The 18,540-nt window shown below is 38.9% G+C and overlaps 1 protein-coding gene across 2 annotated transcripts; it reads right to left on the reverse strand.

The window, feature by feature from the left end:
- Positions 1-361: 361 nt before the first annotated feature.
- LOC124407160 lies at positions 362-9,182 on the reverse strand. Of its 2 annotated transcripts, XM_046883019.1 has the most exons (9): positions 8,481-9,182; positions 8,057-8,182; positions 6,333-6,499; positions 5,896-6,009; positions 5,673-5,733; positions 5,299-5,606; positions 4,880-5,011; positions 4,495-4,716; positions 362-3,144 (listed from the first exon to the last, which is right to left on the reverse strand). In XM_046883019.1, the coding sequence occupies exons 1-9, from the start codon at positions 8,606-8,608 to the stop codon at positions 2,051-2,053; spliced, it is 2,352 nt and encodes a 783-aa protein (XP_046738975.1). In that variant the 5' UTR covers positions 8,609-9,182; the 3' UTR covers positions 362-2,050. The 2 variants fall into 2 exon arrangements, with proteins under 2 accessions (XP_046738975.1, XP_046738983.1); XM_046883027.1 differs by lacking the exon at positions 8,057-8,182.
- Positions 9,183-18,540: the final 9,358 nt, after the last annotated feature.

Raw genomic sequence — 18,540 nt, forward strand, 5'->3', positions numbered from 1 at the left:
ATTTATAGGAATTTGAAATTCACCCTGCATGCACGAACTTATTATAATTTCACTCACAGGATGAGTGTGATTACTAAGTTTTTTCCAAATGTAATTACAGAACCCAGGAGCGAAACTTTACAATCTAATTGCTGTGATGAACTGAATAATGCGGAGTCCTTTTATCCTGGCCGCAATTTCTATTTTTGAGTCGATTTCATAACTGGTAATATGATGCCGTTGACACAGCAATGTCCTCGATACTTTGTGATCAGTTAGACGAAAATGATTCAGAGAAAATTGATGTTTGTCAGTTTGGATTTGTAAGGATAGTGTATTAGGAAAACAATTATATTGAGGAAGGAATTGATAACACTGTATATTCGGTATAAATATTTGAATCTTTCCTTTATTGTATTGCAAAAACGATAGAATGCTTGCCACGTCAAAATTCAGCTATGCAGCAGCCTTAAACTTTCTCATTATATGTGGTACTTGGGTGCAAAATCACTTTCTCAATTTTCTTGCGATACGGATGAACTTAGTCTTATGTTCATAACACTTTCAGTCATCTACTTCGTAACACCATCAATTGCATGCTTCGACATAAATCCATTTTTTATTCACTAAATTTATTTTTCAGGAACAATGTTATGACAACTTGAACAGCAACCAGTTACTCATTAAACATGGTACTATTATTTGCGAGCATACGTATACTTTCACTAGCAGGTATTATGTTGATTACAAATGAAGATTTAAGTCTAATTTTGGATGCATCGTAGCATACTGAATGAAAACCAAAAGCATACAAATACTAAATTTGATTGTGGTTAGTAATCTTGATGAGTGATAAACTTGGGACACAGTGAGTTTGTAAAGTATTAAAAAGTACAGTGAAAATATAATTCTTTTCGCCTTAAGCAATGTAGTGAATTATGAGTAAATGGGAGTTTAGACTGAGTATTGATAAAATTTTGACTTGAAATGATGAATATAAACTTTATTCAAATTTCTTAAAAATGCGTGTCGAATGTATGTACCATCAGTAGTGTAATAAAAGTGCATAAAGCATTATTTATTCAATGAACAATATGACCAACTAAATACTGAGTCAAAATTCAGTCATTAACAATAGTTTCAATTCTTATCGGCGCAATTTGTGTAATGGAACGTAACTGACAACTCAGTAAAAAAAGGTACAGGTAAGTAACAGATAATAGGTACCATGCATCTGAATAATGCAGTAGTTACAGATAAACAGACCAACTGATACAGAATCGTAATAAACATAATTTCAGTAGTGAATATAACTCAACTTAATGTAAAAAAAAAACAACGTAACAATGAAGGTCTTTTCACTGTTGGTACTTATCCATACTTGTAACACTAATTCAGAAGTACAGTATTCGATTTATATATTTTCGAATTAATGTAGTGTTTAGTGGCAGTGGAAAGACCTAAAGTTGGTCATTCACCTATTTAACTGCATTTACTGGGATGTCCATCCGTCTTTATTCCTTTTCTTTTTAATGATAAGAATCCTATCATTGAAATGTAGGCACTAAAACTGGTAGAAAAATATATAAACTATGAACAACCACTACTTGGAGTGAGAAAAAAACTAATAATATGTTCTATTTCTGATAGAAAATATGTATATGCCATAAACGGACAAAAGAATAAATAATTATAAACTAAATATACTTATTCATATACATATATATTTTTTATGCACGCCAGTGTCATATAATTTACCAATAATGAAGATTTGCGTAATATACGCTAGATATTAGTTTGGCAGCAAAAATCATATTGTCAAAGATTCCAGAATGAACAAGTGATGCAAATAAAATTTACTAGCACACAGGATATTTTCAATGCATATATGCACAGACACTTAGATTCACACACCTCAGGATATATCTGCTCGCTGCTCGGCAATGCCAATGGGGCTCATTCAAAACTGTGGGTCTTAAAATTACTAGGGATATCGAAGGGGTCAGAATCAATCTGAGTGTCCGTACATACTTAAGGCAGGTAGAATATCAGCATATACATTCATTGGCTTTCAGACGTGAATATATTGCTCATCATCGGTTTCAGCATCATGTGCAACATTCGTAGAATGACTCATTTGTATTTTTTCATAGTTTGGGTCACCTTCATTTTTATTCTGCACCATTTCGTAATCGTCAATGTTGGTAGTACTTTTATAATTGTTTACTTGCTCGTAAGGTGGATCTTCGTTTTGGCTGACAGTCAAATACTTGACACTTTCGTAATTTGGGTCACTTTGACTAACGGATTCGTAATTGGGGTCTGTATCGCTGTCACCTGGCCGACAGACCGAGGCATAATTTGGCTCCCCAGAATCATGGGGCATGCTTTCATAATTCGGTTCTGAATCTGTATCTTGATCCAAATCAATTCTCCGCCGCATTCGAACTTTTTCATAGCCAGGATCCTCACTGCTTGCATTACTGACTTGCCTATGTTTATATGGCGAAGAATACATGAGGGTTACATCAATAACATTGTTCTGCGTCGTGGAATTTCGATTTTTACTACCCCTGGAAAATTGTGGCCGCAACACTTCATAATTTGGATCGATATCTGAGACAGTTCTAACTATGCTACTTTTTCGGTTAACATTAACTGCCTCGTAACCCGGGTCTGAACCAGACTTATTTGCGTCAGCTTCGTTCTGTTTTAATGCAAGTTTTAGCAAATTTCCTTCACTCTCAGTTGGAAAATTTGCACTACTATTACCCACGGCAAAATGGGATGATTCCAAGTCCTTTCTTTGAAATTCTATAGAATCATGACTCGACCACGACGTTCGACTGACTTCAATAAGGCTATGTTTTCTATTCAGAATTGCGTTTTCTCCATTATGGTTGTTGCTGTTCATTGTTGCTATATCCAATTGCTCATCATCAATGTCTCGCTTCTTCTTCATTACTTTAGCATACATATCTTCCAAGGATTTCCCTGAAGAAATACTGGCTCTTAAGCGATCTTCCTTACAGCCTCGTTTCTCGACAGATGCATAAACGTCTGACATCGTCTCTGGTGGTGGTGGCAGTGGAGAATTTGCTTGACGTTTTTCAGGTTTTGGAGAACCCAGATTAGCAACTGAACTAGTCGCACTTGATGATGATGCTTGAGGGTAGTTAAAAGTTATACCAGGTTAATGATTATGTAAGTCAATGAGGAAGTTTCACAGGGAAAAAATTTCTGCTTCTCATATGTGCAAAAAATAGAATATTCTTTAATAATTAGGTAGTATTATTTCTTTTCCGGTACAAACTATAGAAAGTTGTATGCACGCGAATTTAGCTGTAGTTGATACACACATGTAACTCACAAACCAAGCAGAATTCTTGGATTTTTTATGACGTCTTGTGACTTGAAAATGTGGGCACTCTCAAATGCTTATATATTACAATAATCAGCCCGATTTTGGCTCATAAATAGACTATTTGGACCCAACTTATGTGTAACATTCGAATAGCATTCAATCTGTTCACCAATAATGACTTTAGTAAAATTGCTGCAAGACTCAGAGGCCGAAGCCGTGAATCTTAATAAGATTATCTGGACCTGGGATTTTTTTATCAAGTATTAACTTGTCTTGTTTAATGTACAGATCACCGATCTGCATTTGACTGTGAAATATGTACTAGGCAACTATGCTCTCAGCCTTCATTCTGTCTGCCCCTAATCAGGTTTGCGTGTGGGACCTTATCGACCGTTTTAGAGTTACAATTAGCAGGATAGCAAATGACAACCAATATCGATTCGATTTTTGGAGATCGTCCGTGTCTCGATTTAAGCATTTCTTAAACTGTGTTCATTAACATATTCAATCAAATGATACTCGAGGACAATCTTAATACTCAATCAGTTTGTTTATGTTCTACCAATGGAATGAAAAAAAATAATGATCAACCTTCACTATAATTTAGCTTGAGTAACATCACAACATTCCTTTCTTTAACCCATTAACCCCTCTGTCTTTATTCTAACTTTGTTTAAAATAAAGGAAAAAAAGAAACCGACCAAATGACTTGTTCCTAAACTATGGGAATACAAAAATAAAAAAAATCCGTGAAACTTGCCTTCTTCAAGTAGTGACCCAATATAATTTTATGCAGTGGCAATCGTAGATGAACATGTAAGAAGCAGACCGCAGCGATCAGCGCTGTAGTTCCAATCACGATGGGGACTGATACTGCATGTTATACTCTGAATGGGTTACCTAACTGTGAGACAAAACTGAGTGTCTGTACTAAATAACGGTTATTTTAAGTACACAGTAAATGCCCGATAGACTACATCTCTCCGTTCTTGTTCATTACCAGTATCATCACCTCGTAGCTGAAATCACAGAGGTGCCACTACAGCAGTGAGTTCCTTCCCCATTGAAATATCCGTTTCAATAAATTTTGATAATATCGATAAAAAAATATAGTAAGCATCTTAGGAATGCACATATTTGTCGTAATATACCTTGTCTAGAATGAGCATGTGCCACATGTCTGAGGCTATCAACACTTGGAGGTTGTGGCGCTGACACATACAAATCATCCACATGCAATGGCTGCATTGAATGTGTTTGCTCGTTTTGCTGAACCCTAACCGGATCAAGTACCATCGGCTGTATTTGAGCATATGTTTCACTTCCACTTGTGTATACCTTCTCTTGTTCATCAATTGCTGCATACATTTCATCTGCATATAGAGTGAATATTGAGTATAGTAATGAGTTTCAAATTGTTTGGTCGAAATTCAAAGTGTTGTTGAGTAATACAGAAAAATTGCCTTTAATGGACTGCTTTTAGCTCACATATAAGTATGTGATTCTGGTAATGTAATAAATATTCTGTAGGAATACCTGAATCATCAGAAACTGTAGCATAATGAGGGTCAGTTAATCCACGTTGTTGTTGACGTTCCTGCTGCGCAGCTTTTGTTTGTGCAATTATGTTTGCTAAGGGTTCTCTTACACTTATGCTTGTGTAACCCTCTGAAAAAAATTAAATGGAACTATGGTAAAGCTTAAATTATCCAATTCCGCTTCATTCAAGTTCGTAGTTATTTTAGTACATCTTGTAGTTATTCAAGTTTATCTCGTGGTTATATAAATCCATATTATGCGAGGTACAGTAATTTTTTCAATCTGCATTATCCAAGTTTTTCAATCACCTAAGTTAGAGTGGATGCATAATAGTTCAGATAATCGAAATTCTACTGCAGGTACTCAGATAAGAGTGCTACATACATATTTTGGGACAAAGTTGCACAAGTACGTACTGTAATCATGAGAATCTCCACTAAAGTGCTGTTGCCTCTCCTCGTGATGATTTAGCTGTGGTGGTTCAGGGAGAGGCATGAGTAAAGGTGGTGTCATGTAAGGTAAATCTTGATTGGCATGAACTCCACCAGTGATAGCAGTTGCAGCTTGAATATCCGGAACAGGATCCGGGCTTACTAATGAATTATGAGAAGACGACTTTCGAGATCTTGGCGGAGCGACAGGATTGGCACTCGTATGATTAGACGATGACGATGACGACGAAGACGATGGAAGACTAGTATCTACTAAATGGCCAACGTTATTCCTACAGATTTTATTAATAGATTAATTTGCGTTGAAATTTTCAGAGTTTTTATAGAAATCATGTTACCTGTTTAGTTGCGTGGCTTCAGTCTTTTGAACGTTGTGCACCTGGGCATAAGGGTGTTCATCTGTAAGGTAATGAGCTTATTTATTTTTTCAACTTTTTTGCACGTGACATAGTTGTCAAGTACCATCTTTCGGCAATTGATTATTGCCAAACTGATGTGAAAAAAAAAATGTCATAATTAATTTCGATAACTTCTGATCTATGCCAAATATTATATAAATACCATTCTTAGATCCAGGATTCTTCAGTCTCGTGTAAGGAGACATGGAGTCTTGTTCAATCAGTGTACTTTGCAGAGAAGTTTCTTCGAGTTCTCTTTCTCCTCTCCTGACATCTGCTGTAAGTGATAATGAGACGAAATAAATCTGATGCAGACAGTGGACTTCCGGAAGTAATATGCTGAGAGATAATATTCTGTCAGATGAATCAAGACAGTTATTTTCAAGTAAATTTCCCTTTTCACACACATATTCTTTTCGTCAAAATTTTGGTGTTTCTAAAATGACACATATCATAGATTCGAATAAACTTTATCTATTTGCGGATAGTGTTTTTCACGAGGGGGGAGGGGCGCTACTGTGATATTCAACAGAATCTTAGAATGTTCAATGCATGTTTATTCCGGAATTGACTACATCTATTTTTCTGGTAGATTCATACATTGCCGAGAGTTTTTTTCCTCAACGGTTGCATAAAGGACAGATGGATCGCACATAACCTCGTTAGTCTCATAGATAACATCTTGAGGTAAGGTTTCGAGTCGACCACCTTCGATCGTCGTTCCATCTTTTGGAATATCTGGTAAACTTCTATTCGCACTGCTCGTCCTAAATGAGATAAGATTTTATCACAAAATTGTCTTTTTAACAAAAAAATTTCGCTAAATGTTCAGTGCCATTAATTAGTTTGCCCGTTTTAATTGTAAGGAAAAATATAAAGGGTTAGATGTAGAGAGCCAGTCACCTGAAAAGAAGAACAATTCGGCTAAGGGGGTTTACGTTTCTTGAAACTTTGATTACTCTGCATTTGTACAAGTAGGATGTATAGCCATTGGTATACAGTCTTCGTGATTTGAAATATGTTACATACTTTATTGTAAAATGATGTGAAGGTAGGTTGCCAAATAGAACCATCCTTAAAATTTGGTGACTTGTGTAATTCTAAGCTAATACTTATTTATTCACAGTCAGTGGTGGTGCAACTCTTACAACAAGTAGAAAATTAAATGGAACACCTGAAGTAAAAAACGCTATAGGACGAAGCTTTAGAATCGAATGTACAAGAATAATTTGTGAGTTTTTATATCCCTTATTAAAGAAGATACAATAGCAGGCGTATAAAGCGGAAAAAAAATCTCATGATCTATGGGAAAACACAAAGTTGTATAACTGTATAAATACAAATGAATTGCACTTTAGTCATGTTCACAATTGATAAAGGATATACTATAGCAAATTCAAACTCATAGAAGATTGTAAGTTTTTAAATAAACCAAGTGATTTGAATTTATCAAGCTAACACTACCAGATGTAAAATGTTTCTTGCTTTATGACTATTCCATTGTCTAATACAAATGTTTGCGGTTCACTGAGCAATATAATTTGTTAAGGTTCACGTAGCTTTTTGAAACAGTTCTGTATGCAAGATTTCACGTTTGCATGATAATTTCGATGAAAGTAATCTATTTCAGGCTTGACTACCTTGAAAGTTTTCAAATCTGGTACAATATTTCCATTGAATGCTGTGACAAAACCTATATTCTATAAAAATAAGTTCGAATCATTTTTAATTACAGAATTCAGGATTATCCATATAGCTGATCTACTTTCCTTGCAGTTTCAAAGTATGATATAAAATTGGAATTGGCGATAAGATGTTGGATTTTTTATACTACAACACAGTTAATGTATCAAATAGCTCGCATCCATAATTTGTTATATACTTATATTACCTATCAGAACCACGACTATGGTTCGAAAGCAAATGGCACCGGGAAGATTTGGGACCTGTATATTAATATCAATGTACAGATATATCAAATTATAAAGCACTAGCATTCATATACACAGTAAGCCTTGAGAAGATGTGCAGTCCAATAATTTTACTGATAGCCAATTCTTGCACCTCACCACACAGCTGCCCGGTCAAATATTTACAAAGGGTATGCTCTGTTCAAGGTTTATCTTAACAACAAAGAATTAGTGAAATAAATGAAATTATGTTTCGAAGTGAAACGTAATGACATTATTGTTTTGGAATATGTTATTGTGAAGCTTGCTACAGTCGATTGTAAAGTTAAAACTCCAACAAAATTAGATTAGTGGATCGTTTGTTAGCTGGATGAATCCAACATGCACCCATGCCAGGTCTGTGCTTGTCGAAACCTTTTTCCAGCATCGGTTGTGTCCTGCGAGATGGAATGCCCGATGTCTGTGGTTGGCAGCCTGTTGAAACCTTCATTGTCAGAGTGGGTGATTGTTACCATACCCGCAAGCCCCCCAAGCTCGCTCCTGTTGTAATACATAGGCACGAAGGTCAAGTACAATGGTAACAAGTTCGTTCATTTTTATTCATTGTATAAAAATATATCCACAGCGTGGAATATCAACTGCTCATTTATGAAATGTCACCATCCATTTACTTTATATCTAAAACAAGTTTAAAATAATAGAGAAAACTTCACCGTCCAAGCACATTATCTGTACTCATCGATCAGTGAGAACTGTTTCATCGTTACCTTACTTAATATGAATTGCACATATTTTGGAATTGTCACCTTCATATATCAATAACCATGACCATACATACTTGTTTTCGTCGCGGCGACAGCCGCATACACAGCTAACTAGAAATCCAACGAAAGAAAGCACGGCTCCAAGCGAGATGACCCAATAGTGGTGATCCCACACGCCCTCATCCGATTCGAGATATACCATCTTTAATTGCGATTTCCCTTAGCTATCGATTACGAATATTATCACAAATATGAAACTGTCAATCACGTCATATTTTCAGCATAACCTCCTTTCGATACGCGACATAAAGGCACGATCGAGCACAAAGGTGCACACACGAGCACGTCATTAAAGTCATTTCATGTATGGGTACGTGACCGCATTACGCGTGGGGATGTATTTGTCGTCTACAATTTCTGTCAGGAAATACTGGTGTTTATTTACCTAGAATCCGAAACACTGTCGACAGACTGTGACTTGTAACCACTTGTTACTAATGCAGTTGTTGCACCAGACGGTTTGAATGCGGGATTTGATAGAGTCTAGCACGTATCGATTTTTTAATAATATCCGGAAAAAGTTAAATTGCGTTAATTACTTGCACAAACTGTTTGTATATCAGAGTACGGTTGAGTAACATATCTGTATTTACGAGCGGTTTTCTTTCTCTTTCGACCGAAGACTGAACTACTGAAGATGATAGTCACGAGCGTGATTATGAGTCAGCTCGTGGTTTGCTTTCTGCGAAAAGAGACTCCGACTTTTCGCCGCGGTGACGCTAGGTGTGGTTCCTATACAGTGGTGAGAGGTTGCAGTTCTCTGTTGTACCGGTTTAATTTCACATTGTCGTAAACAAACGGGAAGTTATACTTCCCGGTGCAGAGGGTGGTGAAAATTAGTATACTTCATACGGGAGTGAAAAGGGCTATTGGTTCTCGGTTGCGTTTTTATCCGAAAAATTGAAAAATTTCGGATGGTTGATTGAAAGTGTGAACAAACTCCGAAAATGTAGAAGCGAGAAGAACATCGAATGAAACGGTAGCAGTTTTTCGAGGTAAGAAAATAATCTCATTCATTCTCATTATTCCAGAATCATGCATTCGTGCATAAGTACCTTTTCATGTGATTATTACCGCACAGTCTACACTAACAATATTGCGGAGTGTCAACAGGACCTTTCTTCTAAACAATGAACAATAATAATTAAAAAAAAAAAAAAAAAAAAAAATATCAATACCTGATTCTTGTCAATGCCTCACATGTATCACGATTCTAGAACACTGAGAACAAATTAGACTATTTTTTTATATCTCCAACAACTACTCATCATGGAGCTTACATAGAATATACGCAAAGCAACGTATCAAGAATTACAGCCGGAAATGCTAGATTTCCTTTGTAATTCCCCTGCTGTTGTTCCTACGCTGTTTGTGATGTCGATCTTTTTCGCATTCCTGAGGGTCCAATTAATGAAAAAAGAGTCTTGCAAACGATTCTGAGACGAAAAGTTTCCGAGCTTCATAAATCGCAAAAATCCAAGTCCAACTCCCTTGGATTTTTTCAATATAATTTTGTCGAATGTTGGAAAATGCTGAAATGGATTAATTCATACCCAACATCGACGTGATTTTACGAGAGAAATCCGTTGCGCACAGTCTAGACACGCTGTCAGCCACGAATCAGAACTTGTGCTGCTGAAAAACTTCAAATTTGTACTGGGTTTTGCAAACAGGTGAAAAAGAAAAATCATAAACTCGAATATGTAGCCATACAAAATTGCACTTTTAGTTTATTCTATGTGCCTAATTAGTTCTAATAGAAGTGTTCGGGTGTCAGTGTGTACACTACTATATCAAGTTTTCGAATAGCATAATTGTGGTATTATGTTATACTATTACATTGTACTAATAATGATATAATATAGCAATAATTACTACACTCATATACTCATTTATATAATTAGTATATTTGCAATAATTTTGAAGTTGTGCGCAGTTTAGGTTACGATTTAAGTTGAGGTATAACACGCCTATAGTTGGATAATTCAACACATATTGTATAATATTGTACTGTCTCTATCTTATAAAACCTGTATTGAATTGAATAAAGAATCAGTGTTAACTGTATTTTTTTATATTTCTTCAACTGTTAGTCGTTTGCTGTTCTAGATTCCTTTTTCGCAGGCAAAGGGCCTGGCAGATTTCATTGCAGCACTTTTGAAAGTCGTCGAAATTTAGGCCAAAAATCCAAAGGGGTTAGCCTTACTTTTTTGCTCATTTTCGGAGCCAAAAATTTGTCGTCTTGGAATCGATTTGTATGACCATCTCTGAAGTAATTCGACCTCCAGGAACTAGAAAACAGACAAAAATAAGCGTATGACCAGCAGCAAAGAAACGACGATGAAAATCATGAGTTTTTCGGCTGTAACTTTTCAGCTATCGCTCGCAGCGTATTGGGAGAGCGCTAAATCGATTCCTCTCGCAAAATTACGTCGGAATAGGGCCTGAAAGATTTTATTGCAGCACTTTTCGAAGTCGTCGAAATTTTGACCAAAAATCCAAAGGGGTTAGCCTTGCTTTTTTGCTCATTTTCGGAGCCAAAAATTTGTCGTTTCGGGATCGATTTGTATGACCATCTCGAGAGTAATTCGACCCCCAGGAACTCGGAAAACACCTCAAAATAAGCGTAGGACCAGCAGCAAAGAAATGACGATGAAAATCACAAGTTTTTCGGCTGTAACTCTTCAGCTATCGCTCGCAGCGTATTGAGACTGCGCTCAATCGATTCCTCTCGCAAAATTACGTCGAAATAGGGCCTGAAAGATTTCATTGCAGCACTTTTCAAAGTCGTCGAAATTTTGACCAAAAATCCAAAGGGGTTAGCCTTACTTTTTCGCTCATTTTCGCAGCCAAAAATTTGTCGTTTCGGGATCAATTTGTGTGACCATCTCTAGAGTAATTCGACCCCCAGGAACTCCAAAAACACCTCAAAATAAGCGTAGGACCAGCAGCAAAGAAATGACGATGAAAATCATGAGTTTTTTGGCTGTAACTCTTCAGCTATCGCTCGCAGCGTATTGGGACTGCGCTCAATCGATTCCTCTCGCAAAATTACGTCGGAATAGGGCCTGGAAGATTTTATTGCAGCACTTTTCAAAGTCGTCGAAATTTTGACCAAAAATCCAAAGGGGTTAGCCTTGCTTTTTTGCTCATTTTCGGAGCCAAAAATTTGTCGTTTCGGGATCGATTTGTATGACCATCTCTAGAGTAATTCGACCCCCAGGAACTCGGAAAACACCTCAAAATAAGCGTAGGACCAGCAGCAAAGAAATGACGATGAAAATCACAAGTTTTTCGGCTGTAACTCTTCAGCTATCGCTCGCAGCGTATTGGGACTGCGCTCAATCGATTCCTCTCGCAAAATTACGTCGGAATAGGGCCTGAAAGATTTTATTTCAGCACTCCTCAAAGTCGGCGAAATTTTGACCAGAAATCCAAAGGGGTTAGCCTTACTTTTTTGCTCATTTTCGGAGCCAAAAATTTGTCGTTTCGGGATCGATTTGTATGACCATTTCTAGAGTAATTCGACCCCCAGGAACTCAGAAAACACCTGAAAATAAGCGTAGGACCAGCAGCAAAGAAATGACGATGAAAATCATGAGTTTTTTGGCTGTAACTCTTCAGCTATCGCTCGCAGCGTATTGGGACTGCGCTCAATCGATTCCTCTCGCAAAATTACGTCGGAATAGGGCCTAGAAGATTTTATTGCAGCACTTTTCAAAGTCGTCGAAATTTTGACCAAAAATCCAAAGGGGTTAGCCTTGCTTTTTTGCTCATTTTCGGAGCCAAAAATTTGTCGATTCGGGATCGATTTGTATGACCATCTCTAGAGTAATTCGACCCCCAGGAACTCGGAAAACACCTCACAATAAGCGTAGGACCAGCAGCAAAGAAATGACGATGAAAATCACAAGTTTTTCGGCTGTAACTCTTCAGCTATCGCTCGCAGCGTATTGGGACTGCGCTCAATCGATTCCTCTCGCAAAATTACGTCGGAATAGGGCCTAGAAGATTTTATTGCAGCACTTTTCAAAGTCGTCGAAATTTTGACCAAAAATCCAAAGGGGTTAGCCTTGCTTTTTTGCTCATTTTCGGAGCCAAAAAGTTGTCGTTTCGAGATCGATTTGTATGACCATCTCTAGAGTAATTCGACCCCCAGGAACTCGGAAAACACCTCACAATAAGCGTAGGACCAGCAGCAAAGAAATGACGATGAAAATCACAAGTTTTTCGGCTGTAACTCTTCAGCTATCGCTCGCAGCGTATTGGGACTGCGCTCAATCGATTCCTCTCGCAAAATTACGTCGGAATAGGGCCTGAAAGATTTTATTGCAGCACTTTTCAAAGTCGTCGAAATTTTGACCAAAAATCCGAAGGGGTTAGCCTTACTTTTTTGCTCATTTTCGGAGCCAAAAATTTGTCGTTTCGGGATCGATTTGTATGACCATTTCTAGAGTAATTCGACCCCCAGGAACTCAGAAAACACCTGAAAATAAGCGTAGGACCAGCAGCAAAGAAATGACGATGAAAATCATGAGTTTTTTGGCTGTAACTCTTCAGCTATCGCTCGCAGCGTATTGGGACTGCGCTCAATCGATTCCTCTCGCAAAATTACGTCGGAATAGGGCCTGAAAGATTTTATTTCAGCACTCCTCAAAGTCGGCGAAATTTTGACCAAAAATCCAAAGGGGTTAGCCTTACTTTTTTGCTCATTTTCGGAGCTAAAAATTTGTCGTTTCGGGATCGATTTGTATGACCATTTCTAGAGTAATTCGACCCCCAGGAACTCGGAAAACACCTCAAAATAAGCGTAGGACCAGCAGCAAAGAAATGACGATGAAAATCACGAGTTTTTCGGCTGTAACTCTTCAGCTATCGCTCGCAGCGTATTGGGACTGCGCTCAATCGATTCCTCTCGCAAAATTACGTCGGAATAGGGCCTGAAAGATTTTATTTCAGCACTCCTCAAAGTCGGCGAAATTTTGACCAAAAATCCAAAGGGGTTAGCCTTACTTTTTTGCTCATTTTCGGAGCCAAAAATTTGTGGTTTCGGGATCGATTTGTATGACCATCTCTAGAGTAATTCGACCCCCAGGAACTCAGAAAACACCTGAAAATAAGCGTAGGACCAGCAGCAAAGAAATGACGATGAAAATCACGAGTTTTTCGGCTGTAACTCTTCAGCTATCGCTCGCAGCGTATTGGGACTGCGCTCAATCGATTCCTCTCGCAAAATTACGTCGGAATAGGGCCTGAAAGATTTTATTTCAGCACTCCTCAAAGTCGGCGAAATTTTGACCAAAAATCCAAAGGGGTTAGCCTTACCTTTTTGCTCATTTTCGGAGCCAAAAATTTGTCGTTTCGGGATCGATTTGTATGACCATCTCTAGAGTAATTCGACCCCCAGGAACTCAGAAAACACCTGAAAATAAGCGTAGGACCAGCAGCAAAGAAATGACGATGAAAATCATGAGTTTTTCGGCTGTAACTCTTCAGCTATCGCTCGCAGCGTATTGGGACTGCGCTCAATCGATTCCTCTCGCAAAATTACGTCAGGATAGGGCCTGAAAGATTTCATTTCAGCACTCCTCAAAGTCGTCGAAATTTCGACCAAAAATCCAAAGGGGTTAGCCTTACTTTTTTGCTCATTTTCAAAGCCAAAAATTTGTCGTTTCGGGATCGATTTGTATGACCATCTCTAGAGTAATTCGACCCCCAGGAACTCAGAAAACACCTCAAAATAAGCGTAGGACCAGCAGCAAAGAAATGACGATGAAAATCACAAGTTTTTCGGCTGTAACTCTCCAGCTATCGCTCGCAGCGTATTGGGACTGCGCTCAATCGATTCCTCTCGCAAAATTACGTCGGAATAGGGCCTGAAAGATTTTATTTCAGAACTCCTCAAAGTCGGCGAAATTTGGACCAAAAATCCAAAGGGGTTAGCCTTACTTTTTTGCTCATTTTCGGAGCCAAAAATTTGTCGTTCCGGGATCGATTTGTATGACCATTTCTAGAGTAATTCGACCCCCAGGAACTCGGAAAACACCTCAAAATAAGCGTAGGACCAGCAGCAAAGAAATGACGATGAAAATCACGAGTTTTTCGGCTGTAACTCTTCAGCTATCGCTCGCAGCGTATTGGGACTGCGCTCAATCGATTCCTCTCGCAAAATTACGTCGGAATAGGGCCTGAAAGATTTTATTTCAGCACTCCTCAAAGTCGGCGAAATTTTGACCAAAAATCCAAAGGGGTTAGCCTTACTTTTTTGCTCATTTTCGGAGCCAAAAATTTGTCGTTTCGGGATCGATTTGTATGACCATCTCTAGAGTAATTTGACCCCCAGGAACTCAGAAAACACCTGAAAATAAGCGTAGGACCAGCAGCAAAGAAATGACGATGAAAATCATGAGTTTTTCGGCTGTAACTCTTCAGCTATCGCTCGCAGCGTATTGGGACTGCGCTCAATCGATTCCTCTCGCAAAATTACGTCGGAATAGGGCCTGAAAGATTTCATTTCAGCACTCCTCAAAGTCGTCGAAATTTTGACCAAAAATCCAAAGGGGTTAGCCTTACTTTTTTGCTCATTTTCGAAGCCAAAAATTTGTCGTTTCGGGATCGATTTGTATGACCATCTCTAGAGTAATTCGACCCCCAGGAACTCAGAAAACACCTCAAAATAAGCGTAGGACCAGCAGCAAAGAAATGACGATGAAAATCATGAGTTTTTCGGCTGTAACTCTTCAGCTATCGCTCGCAGCGTATTGAGACTGCGCTCAATCGATTCCTCTCGCAAAATTACGTCGGAATAGGGCCTGAAAGATTTTATTGCAGCACTTTTCAAAGTCGTCGAAATTTTGACCAAAAATCCAAAGGGGTTAGCCTTACTTTTTTGCTCATTTTCGGAGCCAAAAATTTGTCGTTTCGGGATCGATTTGTATGACCATTTCTAGAGTAATTCGACCCCCAGGAACTCGGAAAACACCTCAAAATAAGCGTAGGACCAGCAGCAAAGAAATGACGATGAAAATCACGAGTTTTTCGGCTGTAACTCTTCAGCTATCGCTCGCAGCGTATTGGGACTGCGCTCAATCGATTCCTCTCGCAAAATTACGTCGGAATAGGGCCTGAAAGATTTTATTCCAGCACTCCTCAAAGTCGGCGAAATTTTGACCAAAAATCCAAAGGGGTTAGCCTTACTTTTTTGCTCATTTTCGGAGCCAAAAATTTGTCGTTTCGGGATCGATTTGTATGACCATCTCTAGAGTAATTCGACCCCCAGGAACTCAGAAAACACCTGAAAATAAGCGTAGGACCAGCAGCAAAGAAATGACGATGAAAATCATGAGTTTTTCAGCTGTAACTCTTCAGCTATCGCTCGCAGCGTATTGGGACTGCGCTCAATCGATTCCTCTCGCAAAATTACGTCGGGATAGGGCCTGAAAGAATTCATTTCAGCACTCCTCAAAGTCGTCGAAATTTTGACCAAAAATCCAAAGGGGTTAGCCTTACTTTTTTGCTCATTTTCAAAGCCAAAAATTTGTCGTTTCGGGATCGATTTGTATGACCATCTCTAGAGTAATTCGGCCCCCAGGAACTCAGAAAACACCTCAAAATAAGCGTAGGACCAGCAGCAAAGAAATGACGATGAAAATCATGAGTTTTTCGGCTGTAACTCTTCAGCTATCGCTCGCAGCGTATTGAGACTGCGCTCAATCGATTCCTCTCGCAAAATTACGTCGGAATAGGGCCTGAAAGATTTTATTGCAGCACTTTTCAAAGTCGTCGAAATTTTGACCAAAAATCCAAAGGGGTTAGCCTTACTTTTTTGCTCATTTTCGGAGCCAAAAATTTGTCGTTTCGGGATCGATTTGTGTGACCATCTCTAGAGTAATTCGACCCCCAGGAACTCGGAAAACACCTCAAAATAAGCGTAGGACCAGCAGCAAAGAAATGACGATGAAAATCATGAGTTTTTTGGCTGTAACTCTTCAGCTATCGCTCGCAGCGTATTGGGACTGCGCTCAATCGATTCCTCTCGCAAAATTACGTCGGAATAGGGCCTAGAAGATTTTATTGCAGCACTTTTCAAAGTCGTCGAAATTTTGACCAAAAATCCAAAGGGGTTAGCCTTGCTTTTTTGCTCATTTTCGGAGCCAAAAATTTGTCGATTCGGGATCGATTTGTATGACCATCTCTAGAGTAATTCGACCCCCAGGAACTCGGAAAACACCTCACAATAAGCGTAGGACCAGCAGCAAAGAAATGACGATGAAAATCACAAGTTTTTCGGCTGTAACTCTTCAGCTATCGCTCGCAGCGTATTGGGACTGCGCTCAATCGATTCCTCTCGCAAAATTACGTCGGAATAGGGCCTAGAAGATTTTATTGCAGCACTTTTCAAAGTCGTCGAAATTTTGACCAAAAATCCAAAGGGGTTAGCCTTGCTTTTTTGCTCATTTTCGGAGCCAAAAAGTTGTCGTTTCGAGATCGATTTGTATGACCATCTCTAGAGTAATTCGACCCCCAGGAACTCGGAAAACACCTCACAATAAGCGTAGGACCAGCAGCAAAGAAATGACGATGAAAATCACAAGTTTTTCGGCTGTAACTCTTCAGCTATCGCTCGCAGCGTATTGGGACTGCGCTCAATCGATTCCTCTCGCAAAATTACGTCGGAATAGGGCCTGAAAGATTTTATTGCAGCACTTTTCAAAGTCGTCGAAATTTTGACCAAAAATCCGAAGGGGTTAGCCTTACTTTTTTGCTCATTTTCGGAGCCAAAAATTTGTCGTTTCGGGATCGATTTGTATGACCATTTCTAGAGTAATTCGACCCCCAGGAACTCAGAAAACACCTGAAAATAAGCGTAGGACCAGCAGCAAAGAAATGACGATGAAAATCATGAGTTTTTTGGCTGTAACTCTTCAGCTATCGCTCGCAGCGTATTGGGACTGCGCTCAATCGATTCCTCTCGCAAAATTACGTCGGAATAGGGCCTGAAAGATTTTATTTCAGCACTCCTCAAAGTCGGCGAAATTTTGACCAAAAATCCAAAGGGGTTAGCCTTACTTTTTTGCTCATTTTCGGAGCTAAAAATTTGTCGTTTCGGGATCGATTTGTATGACCATTTCTAGAGTAATTCGACCCCCAGGAACTCGGAAAACACCTCAAAATAAGCGTAGGACCAGCAGCAAAGAAATGACGATGAAAATCACGAGTTTTTCGGCTGTAACTCTTCAGCTATCGCTCGCAGCGTATTGGGACTGCGCTCAATCGATTCCTCTCGCAAAATTACGTCGGAATAGGGCCTGAAAGATTTTATTTCAGCACTCCTCAAAGTCGGCGAAATTTTGACCAAAAATCCAAAGGGGTTAGCCTTACTTTTTTGCTCATTTTCGGAGCCAAAAATTTGTGGTTTCGGGATCGATTTGTATGACCATCTCTAGAGTAATTCGACCCCCAGGAACTCAGAAAACACCTGAAAATAAGCGTAGGACCAGCAGCAAAGAAATGACGATGAAAATCACGAGTTTTTCGGCTGTAACTCTTCAGCTATCGCTCGCAGCGTATTGGGACTGCGCTCAATCGATTCCTCTCGCAAAATTACGTCGGAATAGGGCCTGAAAGATTTTATTTCAGCACTCCTCAAAGTCGGCGAAATTTTGACCAAAAATCCAAAGGGGTTAGCCTTACTTTTTTGCTCATTTTCGGAGCCAAAAATTTGTCGTTTCGGGATCGATTTGTATGACCATCTCTAGAGTAATTCGACCCCCAGGAACTCAGAAAACACCTGAAAATAAGCGTAGGACCAGCAGCAAAGAAATGACGATGAAAATCATGAGTTTTTCGGCTGTAACTCTTCAGCTATCGCTCGCAGCGTATTGGGACTGCGCTCAATCGATTCCTCTCGCAAAATTACGTCAGGATAGGGCCTGAAAGATTTCATTTCAGCACTCCTCAAAGTCGTCGAAATTTCGACCAAAAATCCAAAGGGGTTAGCCTTACTTTTTTGCTCATTTTCAAAGCCAAAAATTTGTCGTTTCGGGATCGATTTGTATGACCATCTCTAGAGTA

This window comes from Diprion similis, chromosome 1 (genome assembly GCF_021155765.1).
Source record: "Diprion similis isolate iyDipSimi1 chromosome 1, iyDipSimi1.1, whole genome shotgun sequence".
In the NCBI taxonomy this organism is placed as follows: Eukaryota; Metazoa; Arthropoda; class Insecta; order Hymenoptera; family Diprionidae; genus Diprion; species Diprion similis.